The following is a 27,385-nucleotide window of genomic DNA, read 5'->3' as shown; positions in this document are numbered from 1 at the left end:
TATTAATAAATAAAATATTAACTGTTATCTAATATTAAAATAATAATAATTATTATTAATAATATTAAGAATATATGTAATATCTATTATAATAATCTATTGTAATAATAAAATATAAATATAATATTTATTAATCAATAGTTTTTTAACTTCTGTAACTTCCCTATTTCCGACATTTATTTTTCAATGTCTTATTTTTTTTAGTTATGCAATATATTTTCTTATCAATTTTATCAATAAAATATTTTATATTTTATATCTTAAAAAAACATCTCATATATATGTTTGCTTAGAATAAAGAAAACATGCAATGAAATTGATAAAGTTCAGTCTATTTTTATTTTATGTCTATGGATAAAATGTGTTTACAATATTTTAATAACTTTTTCTGAAAAAATACTCTACGATGTTCGTTTATTTATATCCGTCCTGCTTTATACGCATAATTTCCGACTGAAGAGGAATTGTCAGAATTAAGTGCATCATATTTATAGTTGTGTAGTTATATATATCTAGTTTAAGGTTCTTTTAGGTCTTTTATTAATACGTTCATGATTTCTTCTTTTTGCAACAATGGCAAACGCGTATCCCACATCGCGAGATTACACGAAACCAGCTATTGACCAACGAATTGCCGAGTTAGTAAAGAGAAGGATTGGTACAAGGGAAGATTTACCCACGGAGAGTACAAAAGAGCGACTTGTAAATACCTTTGCGGGTTTATAATATTTTCATGAACAAAAAATCCTGATATTTAATATATCAATATTACTACCTTTTACAAGAGAATTTTAATGTAATCGAGTAAAAAGAAACAATTAGAAATATCTCAGAATTATTTTTGCTACTTTCAAATTTACAAAAGATTAAAAAATTAAGAGAATAGAAGATGATATTTACATGAATATAAAATTTACATAATTATACACATAATATTTAAATAAAAATGTAAAAAATAATCTGTAATTTTTCTTTAATAATGCTATATAATTAAAAAGAAATTTGTGAGTCTTTTTATCTTTAAAATTTTTTTTAGACAAAATTCAAGGAAATTCGCAATGCCAGACAAGGATTACTAAAGATTACGCATCGACATGTCTTGGAGATTGTGGCATACATTTTAAACACAGACCCTGAGGTCCTGGAAGAAGGAATTCTCGACAAGGATGAATACGTGAATGTATTTAACAGTTTCTTCACTGAAGGTGGAAGACAAGCCATTGTTGTATATCTTCAGCCTATGAGTCCTCCGACATTTGGTATAACGATGGATATTTTCCTGCTCCTTTTTTTTCTACGCGCAATTTTAATATAATGTTAATGATGGTGATTATGTCAACAATACATTTTCATGCTACATCGTGATACTATATGTAGAATTTACATAATCTCAGAATCCGGGCGATGGACGCCGCAACTTAGTAAAGAACAGCAAGTTATACGCTGTTGCATAACAGATGGTACTACTGAAGAATTCTCAGGCAAATGCGTTATAGTTTATCGATTAAAATCAAATTTGGAATTTGGAATTAAACAGTTACTCGATGTAAGTTAATAAAAGCATCCATTCATAGCAAAAGAATTACATTCATCATAATGTACTCATAATTGTCAAATTATCATAAATTCTGATATCACTACGAGATTATCAAAAAATAAACGTGAGATCATGTTATTCTGACCTGTGTTTTTCATAATAGTGCATCTTTCACAAGGTGCAGTTTTTAAGGCATAACTACATAATAATGTCATAGTATTATCACAAATGCGATAAAGCAAACATTCGCATTATGATTTTATTGTGACTTACTTTTTTCTATGAGAGCTATCTTGAATCATTTTGAGATTTGCACATTTTCTGGAATATCTACTCATAACATATTACAAGAATTTTAATTTACATTTATAAGATATATATTATAAAATATATTTATTTTTGAAATTTGCAGTTTATATATTTTTTCATTTTCTTTGTTCTTTTTTCTCAAAATTTTTTCTGCTTTTAACTTTACGTCCCACGTAGGAAACATATTATGCATATGTGGAGGTGGATCCTACATCGCAAAGTGCGCTGGCAGGAATATCTGATTTAATTTCACGTTTGCATGCACGAACGTTAACTGTTAATACTCAATGGGGAGAATTGTCGAAAAGTGAAGCCGGAGAAAAGATAAAGGATGATTTTATAGGCGATTTTAAAGATTTCTGCGAATTTCTTAATAGTAAATAACTTATGATCTGTATTGTTTTAAGATTGTTATTTTTGACAATTTCGAAAATTTAAAACTTTGAAAAAATTTAAATAAACCCTAAACTTTCGAAATTTGAGGTGCTTTAAAACTACCTGCTTCGAAATTTTGGAAACTTCGAAGCATCTTAACTTTTAAAAGATTCGGAATTAATTTCGAAAATGTGAATTCTTTTTCGAAATTATCAAAAATAAACCCTAATTAATTATCATATAAATCTTTCTCTAATAGAAGATAATACTTTTCTTTTTTTCTCATAGTGACGAAGATAGATATAAAAAATATTATATGTTTCCAAATTAATTGGGATTTATACCAGAAATATTTGGCGCTACCTGAAAATTTTAGAGAGAGCATTCGTAAATTGGACGTTATTACAGCAGTAGAAGCTGATGTCCGAATATGGATGAAATTGATGGAACGGGTATGATTTTGAATAATTATATATCTCTTAATAAAATTTCATGATTTTATAAAGCAATTTTTTCTAGGCTATTGTTGAAAGTCAACAATTGCGCAGGGAAACTGAAACTGTAGGACCAAATGCAGAACTTGCGTATTGGCGGCGATTGTTTAGTCAGTTTTATTCGATAATGAATCACATAAAATCCAATTACACGCAAGCATTTATACAATTGCTGACAGAAGCGAAATCAAAACTTATCAAGGTACAATTGCAATTATTAATTTGTAATATGTATTGAATTGAATATTATTATATTATATCATTATATTTATAGAAATGGAAGGAATTAGAAGATCATGTTACAATGGTGCATATTTTATCTCAAGATAACGTAAAGTATCTGTACGGTTTAGAAAAATTTACACAACCGTTGTACAGATTAGATCCAACAAAAATAGGAGATTATTTACCCGCGCTTATGTATGCTATAAGTATGATTTACGCTACATCGCGATTTTTCAATACTAGGAGGATGGTAACCGCTGTATATGTAAAGGTATGTATGTTTTTCTAATTGATTAAAAATTTGAATCGCTATTTTGAATTGTAGAATATAAATTATAATTAAAAGTCGATTAATATTAATATCAGAAAATTATTTTTAAAAAATGTTATTTATTAAAATAAAGAATTATTAGAATTATTTTACTTTTGACTACTTCGAGAATTCGAAATTTTAAAAGGATTTCAATCTTCGATATTAAAAAACTTTCACAAAGTTTAAAGTTCCTTCGAAACTTTGAAAAGTATATTTATGGGAATAAAAAAATGAAAATGTATTTACAATATATGTATATTTATAAATACATTTATAAATACATTGTATATTTTTTTAAGAAAATAAATTTATTATTATTAGCCGCATTAAATTAATACTTGTATAATTTTGATTCTTCAAAATTCGAAGCTTGAAGTATCGAAGTATCAAAGTTCGAATGCCACAGCTTTAAATCGTCTAAGCTTCAAAGTTCAAATGTTGAAGCTTTTGAGTTGGAGCTTTTTGAAGCAAATCACCAAACTCCTATAACTAGACTGCGGATATTTATGCAAAATACTTGAAAATAACTGAATATTTTGCATAAAATGCATATTTTGCATAAATTGCACATTTACAGATGGCAATCTCAACCTTTTTACTTTACTTTTTAATAACTCTTTAACGAACAACGATCGACTGCTAAAATTGTCCGATAATTAATATTCAGTTAAGTATTTTGCATAAATATCCGCAGTCTACTAATAACTATTATATTGTTATATGAGTTACTTAGTTTTTATCACATCGATTTCCAATTTCTATTTAGATAACTAATCAGATGATATTAGCATGTAAAGCATACTTAACAGAGAATGGAAAAATAAGCATTTGGAACGAAACAAAATGTACTATGATATCTAAAATAAAGGTAAAAATAAGACGAAAACATATAAGAGAGATGTTTTCTTCTATTACATACTATTATCGCTTTATAAATTAAACCATAGTATCAGCGATTATTTCGCAGGATTGTATTAAGCTCTGTGAGACATATCATAAATGTTATGATGATATGTGTAAGAAAGTCGAGGAATCTTCAGATGAGAAGCGTTTCGAGATATCTGAAATGTATGTTTTTGGAAAATTTGCCACTTTTAAGACAAGAATAATAAAAGTAAGTAATAATCAATGCAAAAATAAGTCACATTTTTAGATTATATTATTATTTTATTCGCAATATATAATATAGATCATGGACATCCTTGAAGCAGCACGGATGTATTCCATTTTGCACAGTTCGACTATAGAAGGAATTAATATATACGCACAAAAGTATACGAATTATTTTAAAAAGATTTTTTCTCAGATGTATGATCCTTTAGATCACAGAAAACCGTATTTTGATGTTGATTATGATGAATTCAAAAAGAATGTAGCGGAAACCGACTTGGAACTACGAACGTTTTTTTATAATTGCATTTCTCTCATGCCAAACATAACGCAGAGTTTATATTTAATAGCTAGGTAGTACAAATTTCTTAACATATTTATTGTTTAACCATGTAAAAATATTTACTATGTAAGAATATATCATCTGATCTCATATGATCTGATCACATATGATTCTTTTTCACTGCACTCCCTGTACTAGATTGCACTAAGTTCTCTTTCTTTCTTTTTATCATTTCATTCATCGGTTTTTATTTCATCGGTTTATATTACATATTTATACAAAACTGTTTTAAGATACTAGTATAGCTCTGTGATGTTTCAAAAGTGTATTTATAGACAGAAATAACAATTTTATTGAAATATCTAAAAATAAAATATTTGAAAATTTAGCTAGATATAGAGATCTGCAAATAATTTATTGAACTATCAAAATAATTATGTAAGATGTAAGCAAATTAATTGCCAGAATGCTAAAATTTCGCACGGTATTGCTTGAGTTTTCTATAATTATTTTGATCTAACAAAATTATTTTTAGATCTGGTATCTAATTAAATTTTGGATACTTCAGCAAAATCGTTCTTTTCATGAACTAGTTCATAGAAAAAGGACAGATATTTAATTAATTTTACGTCGTCCCAGATTTCAAAAATTGAATCTCAAGCAACTGAGAATTGATAGAAAATGTATAGAACTCGTTTCGATGTTTGAACAAGAGATCGAAGATATCCGCGATAGTTATAATGAAAATAGATCCGATCCACCTGTACCAAGGAATATTCCACCCGTAACTGGTCGAATCCTATGGATCCGGCAGTTATATAAACGTATTGAAGTTCCTATGAATATGTTTAGATCACATCACAGAGTGATTACGCATGAGTCTATGCAAAAGTGTATTAAAATATATAATACACTCATCAGTGTATTTATTCATTACGAGTTAATATATTACAAAGCGTGGTATGATTCAGCTAATATTGTAAGTATCATCATTATTATTTAAGTTGATTTTTATATATTAGTTAGTAGATACTTTCTAAACATTTTAATTTCCGGAATTAAATAAATATATTTTTTTGTACATGTGAAATAAAATAGTTTTATTTAAGAGTGTAATATTTTTTAAATTAATTTTTTACAGAGTTTAAAATGTGCGATGACGTAAATATAAAAAGTAAAAACGTTCAATTTATTGATTTTTCATTTTTAGGAAAGAGAATATTTCGGAAATTTTGCACATGCATATATATCCTAAAATGATTAGTTTAAAAATAGTTTTCAATTACTAGGTTCGCTTGGCATTATCATCCCCTATGCTTGTGCGTCATCCAAAGACAAATAAGTACTGTCTAAATTTTGATTCTTACATTTACGAAATAATACGAGAATCCGAACATATGTCTAAATTTGGATTGGAAATGCCAGATTTTATACAAATGTTAATTTTTTGCGAAGACAAAATATTTTCATCATATGAAAGAGTGAAAAAATTACTTAAGAAAAATGATGCTCTTAGGTATATAAATTTTATAAATATCAAATAAAATTTTTGCGTATATATATATATATATATTCATGCGTTTATTGTATTGTGTGCAGAAAATCAATCCCGATTTTATTTTTAAACTTAATGAAAATTGTACTTGTCAATCTTGAAATTGCTTTTCAACCGTGTGTATCAGTAATTACATGGTCCTCATTAAAAATTTCCAACGCATGCGCTAAAATAGAGGAAGAGATAAAAAAAGCGCAGATATTCATTAAGGAGGTGGCAGATATAAAAGAAGCGAGAGTAGATGAAGTACTTGAATCTATTGCAGAAACAATGTTATTAAAATTAGATGAATACCCGAAAAGTTCAGAACAACTTTTAGCCGATAATATAGCTTTTACAGATAAAATAGCAATTGATTTGGAAATCAAATCTTCGGCGATAGAGAAGGCTGTTATCATGATTATTAATAAATTTATAGATGTTATAACTGATCCTACCGTGCAAGACATTAAATACAATTGGATGGATCTCGAAAAAATACACAAAGTCGGATCCGAAACTAGATTAATACAAGGACCATTTGAGCCGGGTATTGTATCCTTTAAAAAATATTCACATAATTTTATATTATTTTGTTATAATTAATAAGTAATTTGTTAAATATAGGTTTTGGTTACATCGAAAGAACAAACAAAGTTAAGATAAATCAAGTGTATAATGATTGTATGGAACTTTTTGCATATTACAATAATAAGTTAATAGAAGCTTTGGTAAAGTGTACTAAAAAATCTTTAGACTTATTAAAGAAGAAAGCAACCATTATGAGGTATTTAATTTAATGCGCGTATTTAACATATTCATATTTTTCTGTAATGTGCTTCTCATATTTACGTTATTTTATTTTAAATATATAATAAAAGTAAAATAAGAAACAAAACAAAAAATAAATTAATATATAAATGTTATGTTTCAGCGTATTAGTTAAAGATATTGCAGTAGAGCAAGAAATTCCGATCATGATGACATATTTCGTTTTACAAATACCAAATATCATAATTATTCCATCAATAGAAGAGTTGCAAAATGATTTCGGTAAAGTTATAACAAATATTATAGAAACACACAAAAACGTGTCTGCGTGGGGACAACAATATTCTACAAATGCACGAGCTTTTGGTAAATAATAGACTATAATATTATAAAATATTCGAATTAATGGTAATAACAAACACATATAATAAATTTTTATTTCATAATTTTTCATTATTAAGCAATTTTTTAGATAGATTGTTATTTAATTTCTATTTCTATTATTATCATAATATAGGAGATGACTAAATTTATTACTTATTGAAATTATTTATTATTTGTTTACGTTATCCAGATAAAAATTTGCGCAATACCTATTTTCAAAACGTGTCCGAGCACAAAGACGTAATCCGCAGTTCAATAAGTCTGCAAGGTTTAATATTACTGTTGAGAGATGATGTCTCCAAAGTTGGCAACGTATATAATATAAATACTATTTCCTATATACATATGTTTATACGTATACATTTACATTATTATATTTAGCTTAATTTTGTACAGCATTGTTATATTTGTGTTGTAACTTATATACTAATGTCCTATTATCATAATTATAATCATTTTTTTATCCTAGTCATATTTGCGATATTCCTACATATGGGCAGAAAATAGAAATGACATTATACAAGCGTTTATTGATTCTAAACCTCTTATACAAGAAATCAAAGAGAAATTTATGGAATATGAAAATTTAAAGACAGAAATAAAAAATTTACCTGAACAACATATACTTGGTCCTCTTCAAATTAACACAGGTATGTGAAAATAATAGATATTGTTATGATTGAGGCGTATCATGTTGTAAATACCTATTAAAATTATGAAAATGCGTTTTATTATCTGAATAAGTTGTAAGTACTACGGTCTATCATATACTAATAATGGCCATGTTCGTATATTACTGCCAGTTGACTGCCAGTACTGAAAATCTATAATTCCCGTTACGTATACTATATACTGTACTGACAGTATACGAACATGATCTATATTTGGCGTAGAAAATGCTACTACAAGAAAAATAGATAGCAACTCAAGTATTGTAAGTTTATTGTGCATTTGAACTTATAACGTTTTGACTTGCATTTTTACTTGAACTTACATGTTAAAATTTTAATAGTTTTAACGAATTTAATAAAATTTTATAAAATTTAATAAAATTTTAATAGGTTTTCTGTTTAAATTATTTAAATATACATATTAATTTTGCACACACAGAGATTGTTCATATTTTTATTTATTAAGATAATTTTTTTAGAGAAAAAAAAAGTTTTTTCTTTCTCCTAAAAAATTTAAAAAATCACTAATAACATAATATTTGCTTTGGCATGCATCAATTATTATTTTTAACAATTTTTTATGTATATTTCATCTATTATATTAGCATATATTTTATATTACTTAATTTAAATAAAAGAAAGTTTTTTTAATTATTTAAAAATTCCTTTATTTTATAGAAAAATTAAAATTAGCATTTCTTGTCGAAGTAAATGCATGGAAAAAGTCATTGGGTGTCATGTTATCAAATACGTACAAGAAAAAATTACAAAAAATAACAGATTATATTCTGGAAAAGAATAAAGTTCTATCGAGGCATATTAAGGATTTAGAAGATGTTAGAGTCGCAATGAAATGCTTGGCAGAAATACGAGATGATTTCGTATCAATAGACATGGAACTAATCTTGATTGAAGAGACTTATACATTAATGGGAAAATTTAATATCGATATATTAAAAGAAGATCAAGATATAGTAGACGGATTGAGATACAATTTCAACAACATGCTCAATATAGTATTAATTTGTTTTTATAATTTAATTCTATTTAATATTTATTGATATATTTCAATAATGACTTTTTCAAAGAACCTCTCTCTACTCAATATGTATAAATATAGGTATATATTAATAATAATTATGTTTCAAAGCAATCTCTTTCATTTTTCTCCGCAATAAGTAATATCTATATTTTTATAGGCGAAGCAAGTTCAAATAGTTATATGTGAAATGCAAGAGCCATTGAAAAAGGAACTTATTGATGGAGTTGTGGTTCTTAAAAAGAAGGTAGCTCAATTTGACATTGATTTTGAACTCAATGGCCCAATGATTGAAGGAATACCCGCAAAAGAAGCCAGTGAACGGTATAATGTTTCTTCTAGTATCTCGTATTTTCTGCAAAATTGGGTGTATAGTATATTGATAAAAAATATTTAATTTTATAACTAATATTCTTAAATTTAAATAAAACACTATATTAATCATAATATACTTTTTTCTGTCCGTGTTTTAAGAGTTATCCTGTTTCAAGCACGTTTTGAAGAATTGTGGGAAAGGTACGAGACTTATAGTAGTGGCGAAAGCTTATTCGGCATAGAAGTAACAGAATATCCAGCTTTACAACAGAGAAAAAAAGAACTTCATTTATTGCAGAAGTTATATACATTGTATTTGCAAGTTATGCGCACTATCGATAGCTATTATGATATTCCATGGTCCGAAATTGATATTGAGTCAATTATAACTGAATTAGTCGACTTCCAAAATAAGTAAGTCAGATTGCACTTACATGCATTTAATAAGATTTAATTATATAATGAAATGAAAATGTTTTAACATGATACTATTAAATTCTTAAAATAATATTGTTCTATATCATTATAGATGTCGAAAGTTACCTAAAGGTATGAGAGAATGGCCCGCATATGTCGATCTAAAAAAGAAAATTGACGATTTCAATGAAATGTGCCCACTATTAGAGATGATGGCTAATAAAGCCATGAAAGACAGGCACTGGGAAAAACTATCTAAACTTTGTAAATATTTCTTTGATGTGAAATCTGAAACGTTTACCTTAGCAAATGTTATGCAGGCACCTTTATTGAAATATAAAGATGATGTTGAGGTATGCTTAATTAGACTGCAAAATTCTAAGCTTTCAGTTACTATTAGTGAATACTTATTATATGTATGTATATTATATGTATATATATATATATTATATGTATATTTTTTACAAACTATTGTACAATATATTACAATATATTACAACAGAATACAAAAATTATACTTAAATATGTTATAGGACATATGTATTAGCGCAGTGAAGGAACAAGATATCGAATTTAAATTGAAGCAAATAATTGCGGATTGGGCTGTTATAAATCTGCAATTTTCTTCTTTCAAGCAAAGAGGCGAATTACTGCTGAAAGGTATTGAAACGGCTGAAATAATAGCGCTCCTGGAAGACAGTTTAATGCTCATAAGCTCTTTGCTGGCAAATCGGTATATTAGATAACTCTAAATCTGAAAAATTATTATGTTTTATAATATATACTACATTCATATTCAACATTATACAGTTACAATGTACCGTTTAAAAAAGAGATTCAGTTGTGGCAGACCAAGCTTAGCAATACATCGGAAATATTGGCGAAATGGTTAACTGTACAGAATTTGTGGGCTTATCTGGAAGCAGTATTTATTGGCGGCGACATAGCGAAGCAGTTGCCTACTGAAGCAAAACGCTTTAACGTACTTTTAAAAAAACTTACAATGACATTGTCAATAAAATGATATAACGTGTATTTTTACGTTTTAGATGATCGATAAGGCTTGGGTGAAACTTATGTTTCGCGCTCACGAAACATTAAATGCGGTGGAAACATGTGTTGGGGATGAGACAATGAGCCAGTTTTTACCTCATTTACTGGAACAGTTAGAATCGTGCCAAAAATCTCTTAGCGGGTATACATATTATTGAAACAAAATGAAATAATTGTTCGCAGACCGTCAAGTTTAATTAGAACAATTCTATTAATACAGTTATTTGGAAACCAAGCGAGTTATTTTCCCAAGATTCTGCTTCATATCAGATCCTACTTTGTTGGAAATTCTTGGACAAGCAGCAGATTGCCATACGATTCAAAATTATCTTGATGGCTTTTTTGATAATATAGCAAAAGTAATGAGCTTTATTATGATGCATTAGTAAAATAAAATTACAGTGTGACAATTTTGTCACGTTACAAAAATAATTGTTGTTTTTATATTAAGCTTCTTCTATCTTATATCTTTTTAATATTCACAAACTTTATTATCTTCTATATATAGCTGAAGTTTGCCGAAAAGGAATATGATAAAATTGTAGCAATGTATTCACGAGAAGGGGAACAAATAACGTTGGAAAAAGAAGTTGGATGTACAGGAGGCGTGGAGAACTGGTTAAACGTTCTGTTAACAGTCCATCAGCAATCCGTTGGTGCTGTGATTTCGCTAGGGCTGCAATCACTTCGTACACCTGAATTCGACATCTTGTTATTGATAGAGAATTCTGTTTTGCAAGTAAGATGATGTGCATATACAAAATTCGTATATTCAATAAATGGAAATTGTACATCAATTCTAGATATATATTCATTTTTCACAGGTGGGCCTATTAGCATTACAAGTTTTATGGACACGAGATTCCGAAATAGCAATGACGATAGCTAAACGTGATAGAACGATAATGAAAAGGACCAATCAATGGTTTCTAGATTTGCTAAATAATCTCATAGAAGTAACCGTTAAAGATCTTACAAAGTATGCCAGAATAAAATATGAATGTTTAATAACAATACACGTTCATCAAAGGTATTTTATTTATTTAAATATTTACCTCATAATTATCAATTATATGATGAAGAATATGGAAAATAAATTGCATTTATAAATTTTTTTCAGAGATATATTTGATGAGCTATGTCGTCTCAGAATTCGAAGTATACATGATTTTGAATGGTTGAAACAGAATCGATTCTATTATGATATTGATACAGAGGACGTTTCAATTAAGATAACTGACGTGGATTTCATTTATCAAAATGAATTTTTAGGTTGCACAGATCGACTTGCAATTACACCGCTGACAGACAGATGTTACATAACACTGGCACAAGCCGTGGGTATGATACTTGTAGCAAAAGCAAAATAGAATTGCGTGTAAAATAGAATTTATACTGTTTTTACATCATGTCATTTACCATCTCTTGAACCTACTTTTTTTTAGGAATGAATTTTGGCGGAAATCCCACAGGTCCGGCTGGTACGGGTAAAACAGAAACGACGAAAGACATGGGGAAAGCACTAGGAAAATACGTTGTTGTTTTTAATTGTTCTGATCAAATGGATTTCCGAGGTTTAGGCAGAATATTTAAAGGAATAGCACAATCCGGTAGCTGGGGATGTTTTGATGAATTTAATCGAATTGATTTACCGGTGCTCTCCGTCGCTGCACAGCAAATAGCAATCGTGTTCAATGCGCGAAAAGAGCGAAAGACAACTTTCTTGTTCAGGTACAAAGAATAATTATTTATTATACAAAATTAAGATTTTTATTTTAAATACAGAAATTTAAAACCAAATGTCTTTGTAAAATAAAGTCATTCTTTTTAATTTTCTTCTAATTTTACTAATTATATAATAATTTTTAACAAATAATTTATTAAATAATTTTTATTTTTGTATTAAATATGATATTATAGTAAATGATATCTTTAGCAAATTGATCGATATGCGCTATTTGTAAAAATGGAAGAATGTTAAAACCAATTATAAATTCGATAATTATTTATTATATAAAATTAAGTTTTCGTTTTAAATTTAAAAGTTAATATTTTCAAAAAATACATTTAAAAAAAATTTTTTTATTTTTTGTTACTATTTACACGATTTTTAACAAATATTAATATTTATTAAATAGCTTCCAATTATAAATTATATTAGCTTTAGCAAACGGATACGTACGCTTTATTTGCAGTGACGGCGAAATGTATAAACTCAATTATGAATTCGGAATATTTCTTACAATGAATCCCGGATATGCTGGTCGACAAGAACTACCGGAAAATTTAAAAATACAATTTAGAAGTGTGGCAATGATGATTCCTGATAGACAAGTACGAAAATATTATCTTTTTTTTACATTAAAATATGGAGTGTTCGTACGTACCTATATAAATCTGTAAAAAATCGGATTTATAAAATTTTCCTCATTATAAAATTTAATTTAACATACATGAATTTTAACGTATATAAATTTAATTCCACTTGTTTAGATCATAATGCGAGTAAAACTCGCGGCGTGTGGCTTCAAAGAGAATGTGGTATTAGCGCGAAAATTTTTCATATTGTACAATTTGTGCGAGGAACAGCTCAGCAAGCAGGTACATTATGATTTTGGATTAAGGAACATCCTGTCGTGCTTACGCACACTTGGCGCTCAGAAACGCGCGCATCCTACTGATTCTGAGGAAACCACGCTTATGAGAGTACTACGGTAAATGTTATCAATTGTTGTATTTTTTGTTCTAAGAAGTTTCTGGAATATACAGAAAGGAGAGATAATTAAAATGTGAATCAATTTTTTTAGTGATATGAATTTATCAAAATTAGTGGATGAAGACGAATCTCTTTTTATGTCACTTATTGAAGATATGTTCCCGGGTGTAAAGTTAACAATCAAAACGTATAAAGAATTACAAAAAGCAATAGCTAACGCCACTGTCACTCTTGGAATAATGAATCACAGAGAATGGAATTTGAAAACTATTCAGGTACTTAATATTAATTTTAATATCTTTACATCTACTTATATCTCTTTATTAGTTTTCCTTTTTGTTCGCTTCTATTTGAAAATTTTACAAGTAAATATCTGTTTTTTAAACAAAATTGTTTTGCGTAAATAATTAAAAAAAATTTCTTTTTAAGGGTTTAAGTATATATGCTGAATTAATATAAGTTATATGATTATAGAGAAAAAAAATAAAAATGATATGATGATTTGCAGTTATACGAGACCTCCCTCGTTCGCCATGGTTTGATGATTCTTGGACCAACAGGATCTGGTAAAACGCGATGCACGTGGGCGCTAATGAGGGCTCTAACAGAAATAGGTATACCGCATAAGGAAATTAGGATGAATCCAAAAGTCAGTATCTATTAATGAATAATAGTTCTTCATTCTATTAAATATATCGATAGAAATAATTCTTAAAAAAAAAAATAGGCGATAACTACATCTCAAATGTTTGGAAAACTCGATGTTGTGACGAATGATTGGACAGATGGTATATTTTCCATTATATGGCGAAAATCCATGCAAACCACGAAGAAAACAGAAAATTTATGGATAGTATTAGACGGTCCCGTTGACGCAGTATGGATTGAAAATTTAAATTCTGTTCTGGATGACAATAAAACGTTAACATTGGCAAATGGTGATCGTATTATAATGACACCAAATACTAAATTAGTGTTCGAACCTGACAATGTGGATAATGCGTCCCCAGCGACTATATCGCGTATGGGAATGGTATTCGTCAGTGCCTCTGTGCTAAAATGGAATTCAATTTTAGAGGTAATATGGATTTGGGATTTTGTAATAATGAGATCTTTCCTCTGCAGTAATCGATTGTAATGTTACAATACTTTCAATACAGGGTTGGCTTAGAAAATGTTCCAGCAACGAGGATCAAGTGCTACGAGCGTTATTTCATAAAATATATGGAGATGCCCACACATTCGTTCAAACAAAGCTTCAAACTAAAATGATGCTTTTGGAAGCAGTTTACATACGGCAATGTATTGACTTATTGGAAGGTTTAAATGTTGGAAATTCCGACCCAACTAGTAAATACGAGAATTTCTCTTTTACATTCAAATATTTATTCACTCAACATGGCTATGTAATATTAACGTCAAACAGCAAGCACTTTGTTAGAACATATTGTTTTTATCGCTTTATATTTGCGTATTTCTTTTAAATATTTTTATAATTCATTAATCTTAAATTTCCTATTTTTTAATATATTGTTAGAAAATAATTTGAGAAAATAATTTGTATTTAGAAAATTTTCATTAATTTTTATATAAAACAAATTAAATAATTTTACTTTATAATTAAATTATATTTTTTAAGTACTTATCCAATATTTCATCAAAATTATAATTTCTAGAAATATTATCTGAGCAGCATATCGAGAAACTTTTTCTATTCTCTCTTATGTGGAGTTTGGGTGCAATGCTAGAATTAGATGGACGATTAGCATTACAGGAATATCTTGTGAATCATGAATCAAATTGTAACTGGCCAAAGTATACAGTTCGTATATGATAATTTGACATTTTTTTAATCACTTAAAGTACAATGCATACCATTATTAATATTTTTTATTTTATAAATGTTCAATTTATAGGAAGATGAAACTATTTTTGAATACCTAGTATCAGATGATGGAGAGTGGATACATTGGAATAAAAAAGTGCCAGAATTTGAATATCCCTCAGATCGTATTTTAGAATATTATACTATTCTTGTTCCTAACATTGATAATACTAGGACATTATATTTAATTGATATTATTGCAAAGCAGGAAAAGGCAGTACTTTTAATAGGTAGGCGAGCATATAACATAATTTCAATAATAAGTTTTGTTTAGCCAATGTTTAATAGATTATATATTAATAATATTAATATGTAATATTATTATAATTACATTAATTACATAATATGAATTAATTATGCAATAGGAGAAGCCGGCACCGCAAAAAGCGTAATGATAAAAAGTTACATGTCTAAGCATGATCCCGAATACCATTTAAATAAGTTTTTCAATTTTTCTTCAGCATCCACGCCTAACATGGTTCAAGTAATTAATTTGTTCTTTTTGACTGAACTTCTTGCATTCATATTTTCTTTTTTTTCTTTATATTAAAAAAAAAGAAGAAAAAAATGAACAATATAAAAAGGTCAATTAAAAAGAATAATCTTATAATAAGTTGAACGTTATAAGCATTATATAATAAATAAATCAATTACATAAGCTTTTAATTGCGATGATATATGACTATGTTTATTATTTTATCGCGCGAATTTATCTATCGCTTTCTTCAGCGTGTATTCGAGAACTACGTTGAAAAGCGAGTGGGTAGCACTTATGGTCCTCCTGGTGGACGCAAAATGACCATCTTTATTGATGATATAAATATGCCAGCTATAAACGAATGGGGCGATCAAATTACAAACGAGATCGTACGTCAGTTAATGGAGTACAAAGGATTCTACTCCCTGGATAAACCGGGCGACTTTTGCACTATACAAGATATTATGTTACTTGCTGCGATGCATCAGCCGGGTGGAGGACGAAATGATATTCCGTCGCGATTGAAACGGCAGTTTAATATTTTTAATTGCACATTACCGTCCAATAAATCCTTAGACACAATTTTCAGTATGTTTACAATCGCTCATTTAGTAAAACATAAAATACAATTTATACAATATGAATTTAAAATTACAGATGTTATTGGCCAAGGCTACTTTTGCATTACAAGATTTTCCGAAACCATCGTTAATTTCTTACCGAAGCTTATTCCACTGACTCGAATATTATGGCAGCAAACTAAAGCGAAGATGTTACCAACTCCAGCCAAATTCCATTATGTTTTTAACTTGTGTGATCTCTCTCGCATTTGGGAGGGAATACTCAGAATAGAGAGAGCCGAATGTGAATCTATAACAACACTGCTGAAATTATGGGAGCATGAATGCATGCGTGTGATAGCAGATCGGTTCGTTGTTCTTAAAATTATGAAATAAATATATTTTTATAACTTAATTTGCTTAAATATGTAATAAAACATTCTTAGCTTCATCACTGCCGCTGATAAAGAATGGTTCCAAAATACGTTGCGGCGGACCGCGGAGAAGATGTTAAATGTAGATTTTCAATATTATTCCCCAGTTGAGACATATTTCGTTAACTTTTTGCGCGAACCACCAGAACCGACAGGTGAAGAGCCAGAAGATTTTGTATTAGAGGCACCAAAGATTTATGAGGAAATACCGAGGTACATCAGTACAAGTCGAATTTTTTATCTGATGCAATGAATTTAAAAACTAATAAACGCATATATATTTTTATGTCACTCGCAGTTACGATGATGTTATTACGAAAATTCAACAAAATATGGAACAATTTAACGAATATATACGCGGTATACATCTTGATCTGGTATTCTTCCATGACGCGCTGGTGCATTTGATACGAATATCACGAATACTTGGAGTTCCCAGGGGCAATGCGTTGCTGGTCGGTATAGGAGGATCCGGAAAACAGAGCCTAACGCGACTGGCATCCTTCATTGCAGGATTTAATTTCTTTCAAATAACATTATCCAGGTGAGTATATCAAAATTTTACTAACAAAGCAATCTCACGAAGTGTCAAATTCTGATTTTAATAAAACTTTGTACACAGTTACATGAATAAATAAATTTAGGAAATCTGTTACGGCTAATAAATGGTTTTAAGGAGTAAAATCATTTTTTCTATGCAAAACAGTTATTCCAGTAGTTCCTTCGTTATACCTATCATATGAAAAACTATTCAAGATATTAACAAATGATTTATACAAAAGTCTTATAACGAAATTACCTCTATTTATTTATGTCAATAATATTCGTAAAGAATAATTTTAACAATATAAATTTTGGAAATAATTATTTTTTAAAAATATTTTATATTTTTCATAAATAAATAGATAATTTTATTGCAAAACTTCTTATTCATATATAAGACATTTTTTGATATCTTAGATAATTTTTGAAAATGTTTTTACATAAACAAAGGGCGATTTCATTCTTTATATTTTAAAGCAACTAGTTTTTTTTTTCATTATACCTTAAAATCATTTAGTCGCAACTGATATTTCCTAATTCATCTATTTACGCGCACACGCACGTATAATTTACACACACACACACACACACACACACACACACACACACACACACACACACATACACGCACGCACGCACGCATGCACACATATATATGCAAATTTTCAATCAAAATCAGAATTTGATATTTCTTGAATTCTTTGTAAATTGTAAAGCATTTAAATGTTTTAGCGTAATTTGAAGTTGCAAAACACGGAGTATTTATTGTAGAAAATAATTACAAAATTTAATTTAATTAAAAATTTTTTTGCTATACGTTGGAACCTTTATTTCGCAGTTTTACGTAAATGTTTTCCGTCGTACTGGATGTGAAACTATGTGAAGAAATAATATGAGTATAATTATATCTTCAGGATTTATAATGTAGCCAGCTTGATGGATGATTTGCGAAAATTGTATCGGACCGCTGGTATTAACAGCAAAGGTCTCACTTTTATTTTCACCGATAATGAAATAAAAGATGAAGCATTTTTAGAATATATAAACAACATATTAAGCGTTGGCGAAGTAGCCAATCTTTTTCCAAAGGATGAGTTAGATGAAATTTTGACAACTGTTACGCCGCTTATGAAAAAGGTTGATCCCCGACGACCTCGTACGCAAGACAATCTTTATGATTACTTTATATCGAAAGCGAGAAATAATCTGCATATAGTCTTATGCTTTTCACCAGTGAGTTTTCATTGTTGAAGACATATAATATAATATAATATAATATTTGCATTTATTCTATTCATTCTTTTTTCTGGGTCAAGTATGTATATGTATAGTAGTAATACATAATTATTTACGCAGGTCAGTGGAAAGTTCAGATCTCGGTCATTAAAATTCCCTGCCCTTATATCTGGTTGCACGATAAATTGGTTTTGGAAATGGCCAAGGGATGCGCTATATGCAGTAGGTGAACACTTCCTAGGTACATATAACGTTATATGTAGTCCGGAAGTAAAACAACAGTTAATTCAAGTTGTGGGCGATATTCAAGATAACGTAAGCGATATCTGTGCAGAATACTTCGACAGGTTTATTTTTCTATTTTCTTATCATCAGTACTTCACCGTCTGTGTGTAAATATAATCAAGCTAATGTAATTTCGACGAATGCAGGTTTCGACGACAAGTATACGTGACTCCGAGATCATTTTTAACGTTTATCGACAGTTATAAAATGTTTTACAAGCAACGTTTGGATGACATTAACATAATTGCTTCCCGTATGAGTAGTGGTTTAAATAAATTAATTGACGCTGCGGCTCAGGTCGATATGTTGCGACATGAATTGGAAAAAACTCAAGAGGAGATTGTGATAAAAAATGTTCAAGTGGAGGCGGTAAGCAATATATTTTTGTAAAATATCAATTTTATTAAAAATGCCGATCTTACATTTAATATGTAATAATGCAATACATATTTAGATTCTTATTACTGTAAATGAGAAAAAAAAAGAAGCTGAAGCTGTGAAAGCAAAAGTGCAAGTGACAAAAGATGAAGCGGAAGCGATTCTACAAGTGATAGTAAAAAATAAGACAGTGGCAGAACAGAAGTTGAAAACTGCGGAACCTGCTTTATTGGAAGCTGAAGCTGCGTTGCAGGTGTTGTGACCAATAATTGATATTATTATTATGTCAAGTATTGATGCAAATGTTCATTGACAGCAATTGACACATATTTCAGACCATAAAAGCAGCAGATATCGCTACAGTTCGTAAATTGGCTAAACCACCGTATTTAATTACGCTCATAATGGATTGTGTTTTGATTCTATTTGGACGAAAGCTGGAACCAGTCAAACCAGATTACGAACATCAATTTCTAACACCTTCGTGGTCGGAATCACTAAAGGTAAGTCCTATAACATATTAATTTTTATGTTAATAGAAAATAATCGAAAAAACTCATGTCTTATTTTATGTTATATATTATGTTATGTTATGTTAATAAAATATTATTTGAGCCTATTATTTCTCACAGGTTCTAGCTGATGTCAGATTTTTATATAATTTACAAAATTTTCCAAAGGATGATATTAATGCTGAAACTATCGATTTAATGATGCCATATTTAAATTATCATATGTATACTTATGAAGCCGCAAAGCAAGCCTGCGGAAACGTTGCGGGTCTCATACAGTGGACTATCTCCATGGTTTCTTTTTATGAAATAAATAAAGATGTGCTACCTTTGAAGGTATTCCCTATTAATAAACATTGTTGCGAGATGAGACAGTCGATGTCATTTCATAGCTTATAGTAGGATATAGCGAGAAAATGCTTTATCTAATTACATAATATATTAATTTTTATCTCTCATTTTTTAAGCGATAACGTTGGTCGTTCTCCAGTTTCAATATGAAAAATATAGTGTTAAGAAATGTGTAATAAGAAAGAATCACTTTGTAGGCAAATCTTCTTGTTCAAGAAAATTATTACGAGAAAGCTAACAAAAATTTAATCATAGCAGAAGAATTATTGAAAGAAAAGGACGACGCTTTAAAGATAGTACAAAATGAATTCGATGCCGTGGCGCAAGAACGACAAGTGCGATAACAATCATGAGGCTATATTTAAAAAATATATTTGTACAAAAAGAACGAATTTTGAAGTATTAAAAAATTTAGGTAGACATAAATTCGAAAATTTTATTGGATCATCAAAATAACTATGTTATGTGTTGAAGAAACTTAAGCATGATGATCAATAAATGTAAAAATTTTTGACATTAATAATCAGTTTAAGTTCGGCATATTTATTTTAATAGTTTAACAAAATTATTTTTAGATCAATATGTAGCTAAATTTTTAGAATTTTAGATACTTCAGCAACCGTTCTTTTCGTAATAATATTAATGAAATTGAAATTAAACAATTATTTCACATATAATAATGTATTTTGTTAGAAAATTATGGATCAAGCTGCGGTATGTCAAGCAAAAATGGATACCGCAACTGCTATGATTGAAGGATTATCTGGAGAAAAAATAAGATGGACAGAGCAAGTTATTACATTTAAATCAGAAATAGAACGTCTCGTTGGAGATGTGTTGATATTCACTGGATTTTTTTCTTATTGCGGGCCATTTAATCAAGAATTCCGAATTCTTTTGCAAAGAAAATGGTTCGACTTTATACAAGAAAGAAAGATCCCAATTTCTCTTAACATAAACATTGTTAATGCATTGACAGATACAGCTACGGTAAATTATATAAATTATTACACAAGAAATATAATTGAAACTCGTAATGAGCAAATAATAAGCATTCAATTTATCATAGCTTAGTGAATGGAACTTGCAAGGTCTGCCAACTGATGAATTATCAATTCAAAATGGAATAATTGTAACGAAAGCATTGAGATATCCTTTATTGATCGACCCACAATTGCAAGGCAAAACATGGATTAAAAATAAAGAAAGAGAGTTTGATTTACAGGTACGTAAATAGAATCAAATTGTAATACAATTGAAATACAACAAACTTAATTTAATATGCTTTAATGTACTTTTCAGATAACATGGTTAGCACACAAATATTTTAAAAATCATTTAGAAGATTCTATATCGATAGGACGACCATTATTAATTGAAGATATAGGGGAAGAAATAGATCCGATGCTAGACAATTTATTGGAAAAAAATTTTATAAAAATAGGAACCACTTTTAAGGTAAAACGATATTTTAGATTGTAACTTTAGCACAATTTTATATTTACATAATTTATATTGTTATAAAAGGTTAAATTAGGTGATAAAGAAGTGGATATTAGCAAAGATTTCAGACTTTATATCACGACAAAGTTACCAAATCCTTTTTACACTCCAGAAATATTTGCTCACACATCTGTAATCGATTTTACTGTTACAATGAAAGGTAAAAATATATATTCTATTATTTACATAGTATTTATACGTATAAATACGTATAAATATATATTTTTTATTATAATTTAATTTAATTTACTTTATTTATATCTTATTTTAACAGGTCTAGAAGATCAATTATTGGGAAGGGTTATTTTAACAGAGAAGGAAGAGTTGGAGACAGAAAAAACGCAATTGATTGCTGATGTAGCTGCGAATAATAGAAAAATTAAAGAATTAGAAACGAATCTTCTATACAAATTGGGAACTGTAAAAGTATGTATATAATTCTCTTTGTAGCGCTAATTAAATAACTCTGAAATAAGTACAATATATAATATCTTTCTATGTTGTTTTTTTATTCTTTCAAAGGGTCCTTTAATCGAAGATGTAGAATTAATGTCAGTTTTGAATATCACGAAACAAACAGCGGCAGAGATAAACAAAAAACTGAGCACCGCAAAAGATACAGAATTAAAAATCGATGCAGCACGGGAAGAATTTCGACCGGTTGCAACACGTGGTAGCGTTTTGTACTTTTTGATATGTGACATGCCGCATGTCAATTGCATGTACCAAACGTCCCTTGTTCAATTCTTAGAACGATTTGATATCTCAATAGCTAGGTAAATATACACAGATAGTTTCTTTGTAATGCTAGCGGTTTGCATTGTGGAGATTGTGCTACGACAGATGTTCCTAATGTCGTAAATATGAATCCTATCCTGTTGAGCAATGCGTATTAAATCGTGATTTTTGTCCAGATCCGAGAAGAGTCCAATAACTCAGAGAAGAATAAATCACATCATCGAATTTTTGACTTACGATATCTTTAAGTACAAATCACGCGGACTTTACGAAATACATAAATATATGTTTATTTTGTTGATGACATTAAAAATTGATCTGCAACAGAATAGCATCACGCACGAGGAGTTTCAGTATTTTATTAAAGGTGGCGCAGCGCTGGATTTAAAAACAATTGAGCCAAAACCTTGCAAGTGGATTATGGATGTAACGTGGCTTAATCTAGTTGCGCTATCGTCATTAAGACAATTTCAATATATCGTGGCTCAAATACCCGCTTCTGAGAAAGTTTGGAAACATTGGTTCGACAAAGATGCACCAGAGGAGGAAGTTATACCAAACGGTTATAACACATTGGATACATTCCGACGATTGCTCTTGATAAGGTAATCTTCCATTAAAGTAATCTTTACTGCAGTAAAAATTCAGAATTGACACATAACACAAGAAATTTATAATTAAGATTTTAATATTTTATATGTAAAACACGAAATATGAATTATGAAATATATTCTGGAAAGTTTTTGAATATCTCTAATAAAAAGTGCAGGACAGATACTTTTAAAAAATGTGATTAACTCTGAACTACACAATTGCACTAAGATAAAAAAATTTTATTAAATTAATTGTTTATTTACCTAATTAATTTAGTTGTCTTAATTTCTTTCTTGTTGGAAAATGTATGTATTTTAATCAAATATAATATGTTTGATTTACATTTTTTATTAAAAAAAAATAAAAACGAAATAAATTATTTTAGTCAAATGAACAATTTTTTTTTGTTAGAATATGAAAATTATATTTAAGTTTTATAGCATCCTGTTTGAAATATAAATAAATTTCTGTCTTACGGCGATTAATAAAGTAGAATTCAAAGTTTTTTCACCTACAATTTAGAATCTTATAATATCAATTGTACAAATTGTACAACAGTCCACAAATTTTTTGTTTCGGATCTAAATAACATCACTGCTATAGTTGAAGATTATGCATATAAAATACAAAGATTTATTAGATGCGATTTATTAGATGTACAAATAAATAATTCATTTTTTATTGTATAAGATTTATACAATAAATGCATTTTTTTTATTGCATAATATTTTATGATATAAAATTCGATATTTATTGTTAAAATATTCATGATTTTGAACTGACACAGTTCAAAATCATGAAAGTATAATCTCTTATTTTTCAATACTTCCTTTTATCTTTCGAATAAGTTATAGATTTAATATAAATTAATAAAATGGCTCAATTAGAATAAATCAATATAAATAATAAAAAAGGCTATGAGCCAGTTAAATTTAAGAACATTTAATATTCTTTAATTGGCTCATAGCTCTTTTTATTATTTATATTGATTTATAGATTAAAATTTGGTAGAAAGACTGGTGTTTACATGCAATAAAATAATATGCGAAAAAATATATAAAATAATATGTTTGCAGAGCTTGGTGTATGGATAGAACGCTATCGCAATCAAGGAAATATATAGCATCATCCTTAGGAGCAAAATATGCAGAGTCTGTGATTACGCTTTTCGATGTAATGCATAGTGAATCAAGGCCAAATACACCAATGATCTGTTTCTTAAGCATGGGATCGGATCCCACGCCTAACATCGAACAGCTCGCAAAGAAAATGGAAATCATTTGTAGAAGCATATCGATGGGACAAGGTCAAGAAGTTCATGCTCGTCGACTGCTTAATAGCGCGAAAACTGAAGTATACTAGTATAGACAGGAAACGCTTTCTTTTTGTTACAAAGTGTTATTAATTTTAGCCATTTGCAGGGTTTCTGGGCATTATGCCAGAATTGTCATTTAGGCTTGGAGTATATGACAGAATTGATAAACTTTCTTTTAGAAATGGAAGCGCCGCATCCAGATTTTCGCATATGGATCACGACGGAACCGCACAAAGATTTTCCTGTTTCCTTACTACAGATGTCTATAAAATATACATATGAACCACCGCATGGCATCTATTTACTTAAATAAAGATCCCAGATAGCAAGCTGACGTCATTTGTCACTATTTGATCAAAATGACATTTATGACGATATTTTGACGTCAAAATGATGACAATAACATCTGCTTTCTACCAGGGATATATTCTTATGTAAGGAAGTAAGAGTAGCATAATCAAAGTGATTTCCACGTTAGGAGTACGTGCGAGTTTATTGGCGACGTACAGTAGTGTGACTCAGGAAATATTGGACCAGTGTGACGCAAAGCAATATATACCACTGGTATACACCGTATCATTCCTGCATACCATTGTTCAGGAAAGACGGAAGTTTGGTCCCTTGGGATGGAACATACCTTACGAATTTAATTCCTCGGACTGGCTGGCATCTTGCATGTTCATAAATAATCATTTAAATGATTATGATCCGAAGCGTGGTATAAATTGGCAAAGCGTGCGGTAAATGAAAAAGTCTAAATTTTATCAGTTCCCAAGCAAAAGCAGCAGATTACAATAACGTTAAAGTAACATTAAAATGATATGATTAATGTGACTGATATGGATGATTGAAAAATCATTTTTAATAATCAAGAGCTCTTTTGATGCCATTTGGCATCATCATGACTTTTTGTTCTGCTTGTGCTTTTTTTTTCTTTCTCTTAGAAACTAATTCGCTCTGCATATTTTCAGTTACATGATAGGCGAAGTGCAATATGGTGGACGCATTACAGACGACTACGATAAGAGATTATTAAATACCTTCGCAAAACTGTGGTTTACGGAAGCGCTTTTCGCGGAAGATTTTGTTTTCTACAAAAGTTATCCACTTTTGGTATTGAAACAAGTAAGCGACTATCTAAAGACGATAGATGCTATGAGTCTCATGGATCCGCCACAAGTGTATGGTTTACATCCAAATGCAGACATTACGTAAGATATTATCGCGAGAATTATAGATATGTAAGAAGTTATGTAAAATAATTGAAAAATCATGCTTAACATGCATATAGATATCAGAGTAACACCACACAGATTGTGTTAGATACAATAATGTCCGTGCAACCGAAAGAAGCGGGTATCGTTGGTGTAGAAACCCGAGAAGTGGTTGTTGTAAGACAGGCGAAGGAAATGCTAGAAAAAGTACCGCAATTATATGACATGTTTGAAGTTAAAGAAAGGTTAATCAATTATCTGTTGTTCTTTAATTATTTTAATTATTAATTATTGCAAATAAGTAAAGAAGGAACTAATATGGTGGAGGCTTAGTTTTTTAGTGTGTTAAGATATTAATAATATCAAATTGACAATTTCATTATGATATTATTATTTTAGCTTCAATTTATGATTGCGTTTCAAGTTCGGAATAAGTGATATAATTGTAATTTATACGCGACGTGTGCTCTTAGTATTAAGACACTACTGTCTCCCGATTTAAAAGATAGAATTCACATATAAAAGTATTATTAGGTACTGAAATCTAGCCTCGTAGGTCTTTTCCTTACTTATTCGATTTAATTATATAGTGGTTTAAATTAATTTATTATCGTTAATTATTTTGTATAATTTCTTTTAATAAAAATGATTAATAAGAAAATAATAAGTGCTTTAACTATCATAGATTGCACGCAATGGATCATACCGCCCCAATGAACATTTTTTTAAAACAAGAGATCGACAGGATACAGGTGGTTATAAAATTAATACGCATTATGCTCAAAGATCTTTTGTTGGCCATAGAAGGTGTAATTATAATGAGCGAGGTAATTTTCTTAGGCTCCCCCTTATCATTACAATCATTATATAAAGCGCAGTAAGGTGAATAAATATGAATATATTTTCAGGAATTACGAGATGTTCTTGACAATATATACGATGCTAGGATACCGAAGATCTGGAAGGCTCGATCATGGGAGTCTGCTTCTTTGGGATTCTGGTTTACGGAACTGTTGGAGAGAAATCAACAATTTTTGACTTGGCTGCAGAGCGGGAGACCATCAAAATTCTGGATGACTGGCTTCTTCAATCCACAAGGTATTTAATATATATATTTTTGTGTTGAATGTGTTCTTAGTATTAGAACCGTCGATGATATTCTTTTAAAACTGCTGCAAGTATTAATTTGATAATTTCTTATTTTTTGTTTTTGACTAGTAAAGAAAAAATTATTTTAATATTATTTATATTATTAAAATTATTTATATATATATTTTCAATATATTTTAAATATATTTTTATACTATATATTTAATACAAAAAAGATAAAAATGCAAATAATTAACGGAATCAAAATAACATCGTAAGCGGTTCTAGTGTTAATCAAATATAATAATGGCTTGATTAGCTTAAAAAAACAGTATTTACAGGATTTTTAACGGCGATGAAACAAGAAATAACGCGGGCGCATAAATGGGCTTTAGATAATGTTATACTTCATAATGAAGTCTTAAACAAAATAGCGGAAGAGATCAAGGCACCACCACCAGTATGCAATTGATAATTACACAATATACATATATACAAAATTACTTTGCGATAATTAATGATATTGATGTTCACGAAATAGGAAGGTGTTTATGTCTATGGCCTATTTCTCGAGGGTGCCGGCTGGGACCGAAGAAATATCCGCTTGTGTGAATCGGCAAATAAAGTCCTTTATGTATTAATGCCGATAATACATATCTTCGTTTTACATAATGTAGACAAGGTTCCTCCCCCAAATAAAGGCCTGAAATTATATCAGGTAAGT

At 29.1% G+C, this 27,385-nt stretch overlaps 1 protein-coding gene across 1 annotated transcript in view; it reads left to right on the top strand.

Moving 5' to 3' along the window:
• The first annotated feature begins 573 nt into the window (after nt 1–573).
• Nucleotides 574–27,385, top strand: part of LOC108687300 (dynein heavy chain 8, axonemal) — a 27,077-nt gene continuing 265 nt past the window's right edge. The window contains exons 1-64 of the mRNA XM_018192991.1: nt 574–702; nt 1,037–1,259; nt 1,395–1,546; nt 2,024–2,222; nt 2,510–2,673; nt 2,741–2,917; nt 2,990–3,211; nt 4,020–4,121; nt 4,221–4,367; nt 4,560–4,717; nt 5,286–5,470; nt 6,329–6,730; nt 6,808–6,967; nt 7,115–7,317; nt 7,526–7,647; nt 7,805–7,985; nt 8,685–9,022; nt 9,206–9,369; nt 9,520–9,774; nt 9,890–10,130; nt 10,311–10,510; nt 10,588–10,759; nt 10,827–10,972; nt 11,051–11,189; nt 11,339–11,569; nt 11,655–11,824; nt 11,951–12,171; nt 12,276–12,561; nt 13,026–13,164; nt 13,324–13,544; nt 13,638–13,821; nt 14,055–14,195; nt 14,274–14,624; nt 14,707–14,896; nt 15,223–15,368; nt 15,463–15,661; nt 15,797–15,915; nt 16,161–16,497; nt 16,567–16,837; nt 16,916–17,116; nt 17,202–17,386; nt 18,375–18,679; nt 18,803–19,029; nt 19,114–19,336; nt 19,422–19,598; nt 19,681–19,848; nt 19,978–20,193; nt 20,406–20,543; nt 20,902–21,198; nt 21,278–21,433; nt 21,511–21,666; nt 21,736–21,871; nt 21,986–22,137; nt 22,234–22,487; nt 22,626–23,054; nt 24,120–24,396; nt 24,465–24,651; nt 24,837–25,098; nt 25,330–25,569; nt 25,650–25,817; nt 26,258–26,399; nt 26,481–26,670; nt 27,003–27,121; nt 27,203–27,379. Coding sequence (XP_018048480.1) covers nt 574–702; nt 1,037–1,259; nt 1,395–1,546; nt 2,024–2,222; nt 2,510–2,673; nt 2,741–2,917; nt 2,990–3,211; nt 4,020–4,121; nt 4,221–4,367; nt 4,560–4,717; nt 5,286–5,470; nt 6,329–6,730; nt 6,808–6,967; nt 7,115–7,317; nt 7,526–7,647; nt 7,805–7,985; nt 8,685–9,022; nt 9,206–9,369; nt 9,520–9,774; nt 9,890–10,130; nt 10,311–10,510; nt 10,588–10,759; nt 10,827–10,972; nt 11,051–11,189; nt 11,339–11,569; nt 11,655–11,824; nt 11,951–12,171; nt 12,276–12,561; nt 13,026–13,164; nt 13,324–13,544; nt 13,638–13,821; nt 14,055–14,195; nt 14,274–14,624; nt 14,707–14,896; nt 15,223–15,368; nt 15,463–15,661; nt 15,797–15,915; nt 16,161–16,497; nt 16,567–16,837; nt 16,916–17,116; nt 17,202–17,386; nt 18,375–18,679; nt 18,803–19,029; nt 19,114–19,336; nt 19,422–19,598; nt 19,681–19,848; nt 19,978–20,193; nt 20,406–20,543; nt 20,902–21,198; nt 21,278–21,433; nt 21,511–21,666; nt 21,736–21,871; nt 21,986–22,137; nt 22,234–22,487; nt 22,626–23,054; nt 24,120–24,396; nt 24,465–24,651; nt 24,837–25,098; nt 25,330–25,569; nt 25,650–25,817; nt 26,258–26,399; nt 26,481–26,670; nt 27,003–27,121; nt 27,203–27,379 — 12,969 coding nt within the window. The remainder of the gene's footprint in view (nt 703–1,036; nt 1,260–1,394; nt 1,547–2,023; nt 2,223–2,509; nt 2,674–2,740; nt 2,918–2,989; nt 3,212–4,019; nt 4,122–4,220; nt 4,368–4,559; nt 4,718–5,285; nt 5,471–6,328; nt 6,731–6,807; nt 6,968–7,114; nt 7,318–7,525; nt 7,648–7,804; nt 7,986–8,684; nt 9,023–9,205; nt 9,370–9,519; nt 9,775–9,889; nt 10,131–10,310; nt 10,511–10,587; nt 10,760–10,826; nt 10,973–11,050; nt 11,190–11,338; nt 11,570–11,654; nt 11,825–11,950; nt 12,172–12,275; nt 12,562–13,025; nt 13,165–13,323; nt 13,545–13,637; nt 13,822–14,054; nt 14,196–14,273; nt 14,625–14,706; nt 14,897–15,222; nt 15,369–15,462; nt 15,662–15,796; nt 15,916–16,160; nt 16,498–16,566; nt 16,838–16,915; nt 17,117–17,201; nt 17,387–18,374; nt 18,680–18,802; nt 19,030–19,113; nt 19,337–19,421; nt 19,599–19,680; nt 19,849–19,977; nt 20,194–20,405; nt 20,544–20,901; nt 21,199–21,277; nt 21,434–21,510; nt 21,667–21,735; nt 21,872–21,985; nt 22,138–22,233; nt 22,488–22,625; nt 23,055–24,119; nt 24,397–24,464; nt 24,652–24,836; nt 25,099–25,329; nt 25,570–25,649; nt 25,818–26,257; nt 26,400–26,480; nt 26,671–27,002; nt 27,122–27,202; nt 27,380–27,385) is intronic.

Source organism: Atta colombica, unplaced genomic scaffold (assembly GCF_001594045.1).
Source record: "Atta colombica isolate Treedump-2 unplaced genomic scaffold, Acol1.0 scaffold205, whole genome shotgun sequence".
Taxonomy (NCBI): domain Eukaryota; kingdom Metazoa; phylum Arthropoda; class Insecta; order Hymenoptera; family Formicidae; genus Atta; species Atta colombica.
The sequence above is the reverse complement of the archived record's forward strand: the minus strand, read 5'-3'. Positions and strand labels throughout refer to the sequence as shown.